General features: G+C 37.8%; 1 protein-coding gene across 4 annotated transcripts in view; it reads right to left on the minus strand.

The window, feature by feature from the left end:
- LOC108232673 (A-kinase anchor protein 2) overlaps positions 1 to 9,599 on the minus strand; it is a 74,795-nt gene that overhangs the window by 39,868 nt on the left and 25,328 nt on the right. For all 4 annotated transcript variants that reach the window (XM_017410606.3, XM_017410605.3, XM_017410610.3 and 1 more), the window contains exons 5-6: positions 2,046 to 2,160; positions 1,899 to 1,920 (exon numbers count right to left, since the gene is read on the minus strand). In XM_017410606.3, coding sequence (XP_017266095.1) covers positions 1,899 to 1,920; positions 2,046 to 2,160 — 137 coding nt within the window. The remainder of the gene's footprint in view (positions 1 to 1,898; positions 1,921 to 2,045; positions 2,161 to 9,599) is intronic.

Raw genomic sequence — 9,599 nt, forward strand, 5'->3', positions numbered from 1 at the left:
CAAGCCGCGATGGGGGATTGCACATACATACACACTAACTTCAGCTGCATGGCAATGTTCAAATATGTGCACAAGAGGTACAAGCACACTCACACACACTTAGTAATAAAAGCCACACCCTAAAAAAAACACACTGCCCAGCCTCCCAGCAGGAAACTAACCACACCTCTGTGTGACCCTGACTGCTCCAACAGTGTGTGAGTTTGTGTGTGTTTAACTCTGTTTCAGTGTCTGCAGCAATGGTACCCCTGAGGTACAGTGCTTATGCAGCAAGTATGTGTGTGTCTATGGTTGTGTATTTGCCTCTGCTTTATGTGAGTGTTTGTGCCTGATGACAGGAACAAAGCATTGGGGGCTTACAGGGCTTGTTTGTGAATAGTTGGGGGATAAAGCCAGCGCCTGCAGGCTGCAGACTCATGACCTCGTGTGTGTGAGCTTCAATAGTCTCGCTGAGCTTGGTTCTGTGTGTATGTGTGAGTGTGGTTTCATCCCCGTTGGTGTGCAGGTACATATGCATGTCTATGTGAGTCCCCTGTGAGCATGACCGAGTGTGTGCTGGTAGGGGGATTCAAGAGCAGGCTCTGGCTTGCAGCTCTACTACCTCAGCGAGACTATTATTCACCCTGCACACGCACACACACACACACACACACCCACACACACACACACACACACACAGAAATGTGCATGCAGACCCATGCAAAGATAGTCCGGAGTTGCAGGTTTGCATTTTTCAGTGTGTATAGTAATTTACGGCCTATTCTCACTCCCAAGGAGTTGAAAAGTAATTTTAAAAGTATGTTGTGTTTTTTTCTTATCTTATCAGTTTGTCTGGGATACTGTTTTTCAGAGTCAGGTCAGTGAGACAAACACACACTCAAGTTTGAGTGCAGAAGCAAACACGGCCTTATAAATAACCCAAAATGTCAGCATGAGGACATAAGAAATGAAGTAGTTGGAGTTGGTTAAGTTTTTGTCCAGGAAACTAAAACGAAACGGCAGATCTTCTGAGGTTTGATTGTGTGGAAAGGTTATGAACAATAAATATCTTGCCTGATGTAGATAACTCTTTGAATTACCTCATTTTGGAGAAGTGGAGTTTAAGATTAATGAGCTAGAGAACAGTCAAAGAGTGACCAGGAACATGGATTGCCACTGCCTTAAAGCAACTCCAATCTCAAAGATTTCAAACTAATGCTTCCCCAAAAACCTTTCATCAACATCAGCTTTAAATTACACAATTATTTACATAGCATTTTATGGTTATTTCCAGACACAAGTAGCAGCAGCAGCTAGTTGTATTTCAGTGCAGCCTGAATTCAAAACTAATTGTGTGAATGTTTATAAAATAGTATTCACATGAACCGTTAGGATTTTTTTAAGATTGGAGTCATTTTAAGATAACAGCAATACACTTTGGTCTTGACCCTTTTTGGAGTAGCTGTTAGCTCATCAATCAGGGCAAAACTAAACTAAACATTTAACATATTAATTGTTCAAAACCTTTCCACAGATCCCCACTTTAAACGATTAGGCATACTATTTTGATTAGGGTTGATTTTCCTCTCTTGATAGCTCCAATTGAATCAGTCCAATGGCTAAAAACAGTGTGCAGTATAAGGAGTAAAAAGGCAAGACACATGTCAACACATGTCACTCACCTCCTTTGTTTGGTTCACAAGTTCAGAAGTTACAATTTGAAAATTTGGAATAAGGTGTTCATATTTGATGTATTGATCAGTTTGGGTCTTTTTAGGTTGTATATAAAAAACTGTGCAATGTCTATGGGCCTAATAAGTGAGGAATAAAACAATGTCAACTTTGAAAAACAAGATTTCAAAGGGCTTATATGTAAGCATGTGTACATGCATGTGCTTGTGTAAGTTTTTTGGTCATACCTTCATCCTGGGTCATCAGACTCTGAAAGAGAGAAAATAAATGAACCGTTTACTACACTGCACTATACTAATGGTCAGAATATTTTCAGCATTACCAGACTTTTTTCAAATCAATCAAAAACTGGCTGTGCGGAGCTCTTGTATTACCTTTTGCAGATCTTCGATGGAGCGTTCCGTCTCTTTCAGACGCTCGCGAAGCACTTGCTCTTTGGCTGAAATCTGTGACTCTTCACTTTCAAGTTCTCCAATTTCAGACTCCAACCTGCAAACACACAAAATAATACAAATCAGTTTCTGTCCCTATGGGTAAAAGTTAAAGGGATAGTCTGCTCATTTTTGAAGTGACGTTCTGTCATAGCATTAGTATCTCACCAGCTGTGACATCAGTCACAGAACAGGGATTATGGAGAAACAGGCAAAAGTCTTCATCTAGGCTAGACTAATGGCTAGCCAAACAGGGGCACTTTATTGTTTTTATAGCCTCATAATACAACAACAACAACAACAACAACAACAACAACAACAAAACAACAACAACAATATTATTAATAATAATAATAATAATAATAATAATAATAATAATAATCTCTGTCAAAAATGACATACTGGTGTAAAAGACTGCTACGTTATCTAATATTAAACATCTGAAATATTCGCAGTCTCAGCACCACAGCCATATAACGGTCTATTCTCAGCACACATACATTCTCCTAGTAACAAAAATGTTGTTTGGTTGAGAAAACAACAAAAAAACTAAATAAACTGTAGCGTGCAAAAATGTGAAAGTTTAATATTAACTAATATAGCAATCTTCCATACCAGTATTTGGATTTTTTTAAAGAACAAAACAAACAAACAAAAATACAGGCATTTATTTGGCTAACCATTAACCTAGTCTGGATGAAGTCTTCTGCCTTTTTCTTCCTACTCCATATTCTATGACTGATGTCATGGCTGATAAAGTACTAACTAGTGATGACAGTGAGAAACTGATTGTTCACTTTACGTACACCAACAGGCATGTTCTCTCCAACTTTTTAATGTTTTAATTTGTGATAAGTGTGCAATCTAAATGTGGACAACACACATTAACATACAAGTGTACTTCCAATGGTTTTGTTCAATGAACAATTCTGATATCCAGTCATCTTGGCACCTCCACACTTAAAAATGTCAAAATCTGCATTGTTTTCTGAAAAATACCTCTCTTTTAACCATACTCTGAATAAAACCGTTCACTTTAAAGCTTACACACATCAGGCTCATGGAGATTTAAGAATTGGATGAAATAACAATACAAGGAAGCCGTCTGGGAGGAGGACCAGGATTTGCTTCCTTGCTTCAGAATATTCCTTAGGGAAATGAGGTATTTGTGCGTCAGTGTTTGTGTGTATATGAAAGGTATTAAGGTTCATAACAATGCTATCGACAGGCAGAACTTTGTGGACAAACTCTAGTTTGAGAGAAATTCTACCCAAGACACTTTAAAGAAGCATGTCAAAAGGGAACCCTGATGATGTTTTGGTGCACTGTGTTGATGCTCATCTTCATCTATGTTGTGTTTGGGTGTTTCACTGTGAACATTTTAATTTTAAAGCAATTAATATTGTAAGAGACAATTAAACTCCTCATTTCTGTTCATGCTCACAGAAACTGAAAAAACCCCCCAAAAAACAAAAAAACAAAAAAACAACAACACTCTTCTGCATCTTAAAAAAACAAATGACCCATTATTCCTAAAGCATTGTTTGGATTGAAATAATCACTTCATTTCAGGGTCAATCAGCTTTATCTGAAACAAGACATTCAAAGATTTATGCATTGAAAAAACCAGTGAATTGTCCTTGCTACAGAAAAACTGTGATAAATATAGCAACACAGAAGACAGTGATTGTAACCATAAAGATTCTTATCAAAGTTTATTTTTGTGCAGGAAAAAACAACTCAACTGATCTGGAACATTGTGTAGGTAAATCAAGGCAAATATCTGTTACTTCAATGCATTTTAGTCTGTCTGAGGACAGATTTTTGGAGTTATTTATAAATTCAGAAATCTTCTATATTTAGCTCTAGCCTTGGTCACCGCAACAATGTGTAATCAGCTACTTGTATTTTCTCCAAGCATAAATGAATTTTCATTACATTTTTGTGAAGGTGACATTACAGCACTTGGACAGTCAGCCAGGCTTTTACCAGTGTAAAACAAGGCATAACAGGCATAACAGCCATCTTTTTCATTTTCCGAACTATCTTTTAATTTTTCAGCTCTTACCTACAGTTGATATTTTGGTTCATTAACATAAAAACTGCTCAGTTTTTCCTCATGAATAACTCATTTTACTTTTACCTGCAGGAAGTCTTATCAAACCAGAGCAGACATCTCCCCTTTGCAGCAACTCTTCTCATTCCAATTTCCTCTTCCCCCCCAATATTTGGCAGGAAATTGATTTGGCTTCCATTTGAACCACATGAGCTCTGGTCAAAACAGTTTGGACCAAAGGTAGTGTGCAGGTTGCTCACTTTATTATTACAATGCAGGTTATAGTATTACAAGGAAAATCTAGAGACAAAAGATGAGGTATATTCATCTTTGTGTGCATGTCCTGCAAATAATTCTTGCAAGAAAACAGCAATTATTTCAACCATTATCAGGAACATTACATAAACAAAACACTAACATTTAAACTAAAAACACTAAAATGTCCAAAACTATCAACAAAATCTATATTTTATTGAAGCATCTCAAGAACATACAGAACTTTTTGATTAGACTATAAGTGTGTCATTTCATGTGCAGCCAGTAAAACAAAAATGTTTACTGAGAATCTTGAAACTACTGACGTTTGTGTGTAGCTCCCTCTAGTGATCAAACATGACTAAAACAATAAGAATAGACAATGATTAACATTATAGGATTAGTTTTTGAACCCTTGAAGATAATGTTAGTATCAGATACACATCATTATTAAAATAACTTCATTCTCTAAAATTAAAATACTGGCATTACTTGAAGTAATGCGTATCAATCTCTTACATAGAAAGGTTTTTATAAAGATCTTGCTTGATTTTCTACGGCTCAAACAATATGCTATGGGTGACTCTCAGCTATGTCCACAACAAATTTTAGCTCAATATCTGTAAAACTGACTGAGTTGTAGCCATTTTTGTGTTTGCTCAGGTCAGTTAGCAGTGGTGGCCATTTTGAATCAGGCTGACTCCACAAATTAAGTTGTAGAGTAGATGCACAACCAATAAAGTTTTAATAAAATACTTCCAGTAGTTCATGAGATGCAGTATTTTGCAGACAAACACACACACAGACCATTACATTATTATCTTCCTTTCATGGCAGCAGGCAAAATAGATCATGGTATTTTATGGCAGGTAAATCAATTAATAGTAAATTATTTACATAAAATATTTGGTATCAAAACTATCAAACAGCCAATTTGCAAAATCAAATGGCTATAAAACCAATCTCTGTGTGTGTGTATGTGTGGGTGGGTGGGTGTGTGTCAGAAGGGTCATGACCTGCCTGTATCTTTCACTTTCACTTAACACTTCATTGTCCTGCGCTATCCTGAAAGAGACCGGCGGCATCACTGTCCCCACCCTTCCAACCAGCTGCAGGCCCGTTGCCATGGATACACCTCAGTAGGCAGTAACCGCTTCCCACATCAGACAAGAGCAGACAGCTGGTTTTATGTGCGGCGTGAGTGTTTGTCTGAGTGACACACAGCGAGGCAGCAACGGGAAACGGGAAGAACAAACAAGCAAAGTCTGACATGTTAAAGGTATAAACGATGACGTGAGTGTTTGTGTGCAGCAACAGTAAAGTTACTATTCAGGTTTAGTGCACTTGTGCCTTTGAAGTTTTTCTCCAACAATTCAGAGACAAAGCTGTTATGTGAATGCATTAATCTGACTGGTTGAAGTCAGCCTCAGTGAAGCTGGACCACTCCAATTTGGACTGTTTTGCTAATATTTATCTTTTTAAAATATTATTACTAATAATGTTTTTCCCCATGTCTGTGTGCGCTTTTGTAGCATTACCTAATTATGAACACCAGGCCTTTAATTTCTGCAGTATTCAGTGTATTAGAATAAAAATATGACACACACAACAGAGGTCTCATGGCTCATTATGTAACTTTTAGCTATTTGTTTGTTAGGGAACCACAAGATTAATAATATATTTTTACTTTGACTGCATCATTGCAGTACACACTGGATCTAACTATGCTCTCACACAATAACTGGTTGGAAAGTATCCAAATACAAGCTGCACATCATTGCATGTGCTGTTCTGTGCAGTGAGGAAAGCAGTGATCTTTATTTAGGCTGAACAGCTGCTGAATCGGTGCACAAAAGATCCAGCTTCTAAAACATCAGCCTGCATCTCAGGGATAAAGGACAGCAAATCCTGTTAGCTCTAATTTACTGCCATAAATCAAATTTGCATCACTTGGACAAGATTCCTCCAACTCCAGCTCTATACTGTCCTGGCACTGGGTTGTGATCATTTACACGCTCAGATATAGCTGCCTTTTACATTCCTTGTTCCTTGTTTCCTCTTATATCATGAAGGATTCACTGTCATGGTTTAAAATTCACACACATGGCTAAAGATAAATTATACATCGCTTTCTGTCTCAGACCAGAGGTTTTATTTGTCCTATTGTTTACAGTTTAAAGGGTGCAAAAGAGAAATGACAGACAGGTGGTTTGTAACTTTGAGTGTACTGCAGGGTGTGTTCTGAGGGTGCAGCACTGGCAAAAGAAGTGGAGGAAAAAGGACATGTCAAAGGTCTTGAAAAGATTAATCATTTTGAACTAATCATTTTAAGCCAAAAATAGAATTAGCTAAATCTGAAGATTTCAGAAGTATAAAAAAATGTTGCTTTTTTGAGCAATTGCTTACTTAAACTCAGCAACATTAATAGTTAGACCTAAAGAAACAGTCATAAATTACACATATTTACTTTATTGAGATGTTAATCCACAGTGCTCGCTTTGGTGATCTTGTCCAGTGTGTTTCGCTCCCCCCAGAGACCCCTTTGATACTACCCAGAGTATAAGCTTCAGCTTTGAAGTACTCTCTCCAGAAGAGTTTTGGTGTTAAAAGTTTATTTTTGCTGCAGCTACATTTAGTTCCAGCTGAAACGGATCACGTCTTGTCTGGTTTTAGAGTTCAGGTTAAGAAAATAAAATAATTTTAGCAATACTTGCCAAGCAGCTGTCTGTATATATATGGTCTGCACAGTTTTTTTTTCCTCTGTAGTCTAATGACCTCCTGGACTTTGTGTCCTTAGTTTGGAACCAAAAGGTTTTCTGGTCTGGTATGATAGACAAGATCAAACAAAACGTTGATCTGCTGTAGAGAAATAAGGTCAATAGAGGAGCAGGAGTCAGCAGGGGACATTATGGACTTTATTATAAATAGTAATGTGTGATTATGCAACTCTATTGAATGGATCCAAACCTGAGAAAATTGAGCTAGGTTATATTAATTAAATGTAGACCCACATATTGTTCTTAGCTAAAACTTGATACATTCTTTATCAGTGTAAATAAAAGCCTCTGCTCGCTGCAATGGCTTTGCAAAATGTACTAGGATGAATTGAGAAACTTGACTGAAGGCAGGGCACACAGACTAAAAAAAACACATGTTCCTCTCAATGATGGCGACCTTTGCACAAAGCTGCCTGTGCGACATAAACCAAGCAATAATCCAAAAGGAGCACGGTGTGGGTACGCGTGGGTCAGCGCCACCCTGTGAAAGGGCCTTTCTCTGCTCTATCCCTCCCTGTATTTACTCAGGCTGTCCATGTAATGATAGGGATTTCTGTAAAAGTACCACTGCTGCTACCACACTCTGTCATTCTGTCTCCTTGTGTGCCCTGCAAAGTTACTCTCAGCTCTTAACACAATAGCGGCTGTTTCTTCACTACTCTGTCACTTTGTGTGGTATCCTTCTCTGTTCTAAAACTTGACAAAGTGTCTCCTTTTTCATTTTTCAGTCTCAATAACTGAAGGTGTGTTAGAAATAGCTGGCACAAAAAATGGCTCTATTGCTTTACTAGATTCTTAGTTTGTGGGCAAAAACAGGCAGAACCTATAAAACCATACAAAGCTGTGGCTTTTCCTGGATGTCTTTGTACTTTGATTTTTAGAACATGTTTTCCATTAGGTTTGTGGACTCCAGTGGGAGAATAAGGTTGGGAAGCTTTTTTTCTCCCCATAGCCACCCCTTTTGATTTGATAAAAAACAAACAAACAAACAAAAAAACAAAAACTACAATGCCCACACATTGAATTGATGGGCACAGTATATTTCATGCATTCATTATATATAAAGAACATTACATCATCTGCAGAACTACGCAGTCATAGAAAGGCTTGCTCTGTTTTACTTGTAGATCATCTTTGTTGATTGTTGATTTTTTTGTAAAAAGATTTTTTTCCAGACACACAGTATGTCAGAAGATCCATTTAATGCTTTAGACTATATCTGTGCATGTGCTCGTTTGTCATGAACCACTGCATAATATTTAATAAAAGTGATCATTAGATGCACCTCTATAACTGATTAACTTTTGGAGTAAACCCTGTTTAAGATGGCTCTCTGTTATAAACTAGTAAACAGACAGTATACACATTGTTTTCCTAAACAAACTTTTAAATAAACTCTTGGTTTTGGTTCATGTCAAAAGCAAGATTGACATTGTCCAGGGACTGCTTCTGACCTTTGAGCCACATTTTGCTGATTTGTGCTGGGGATAGTCAGAAGGGACTTGCTTCTTGTGTGTTTTTTTTTTTTTTTTTTTTGCTCAGTAGCTCACTTATTCTCTGTGTTCTCCATATTTACTTTACAGGTTTTCCAGTGCATAAAAACGTACAATGCATCCACACTGAAGTGTTTTTTGTAGTGCATATGGACCAGCAGGATGTCTGAGCCTGTGAGACAGTGAAGTCCATTCTAGAAATGTTTATCCTGTAGGAGGATAAATGTGGGTGTACTTTTCAACACTGAAATTCAGGTTTTACAAATGATCACAGCTTTACACGCTCACTTCATCCCACTGTCACTCTTCAGAAAATTCAGACACCACATGCAAGCCAACATTTCACCTCTGTCCCCTATCAGCGGTGGAAAGATTCCAGTTTCCCTTGTTACGGGATATTCTGGGATGGTGTCCAGCAGAGTGTAAATATAGGCAACACGCCCTCTGCCTGAAATGTGCACGTGGTGTCTGTAGGTGTCCTCTCCTGTACAGGCATCTGCACAGAAATATCTCACCTTCACCGAATGACATCAAACTGATGACTAAGACCTTCTCAGTGTTTTCTCCTTCATTTGGTTAGTAAACCTCTGGAATGTAGCATTTTTGTGGCTAAAGACACTCTTTAAACTCTCTCCCTCTGTGGCCTAAAGTTGCACATTGGACAATATTTATTTTTCTGAAAGCCTAAAGAAGTAAAACCCCAAAAAACTGAGCTTGTCCTCATAGGTTCAGCAGACATTTGACAACTTGATTTATCATGAAAATGACCTGAAAATCTGTTTCCTCAACACAAACATGCAGAAATGAAGCTGCAGTCTTGCCAAAGTTTTATACAAAGATCTCACACAATCTAATATCACTCAAAGTATGTGTGTGTGTGTGTGTGTGTGTGTGTGTGTGTGTGTGTGTGTGTGGG

Source organism: Kryptolebias marmoratus, linkage group LG14 (assembly GCF_001649575.2).
Source record: "Kryptolebias marmoratus isolate JLee-2015 linkage group LG14, ASM164957v2, whole genome shotgun sequence".
NCBI lineage: Eukaryota > Metazoa > Chordata > Actinopteri > Cyprinodontiformes > Rivulidae > Kryptolebias > Kryptolebias marmoratus.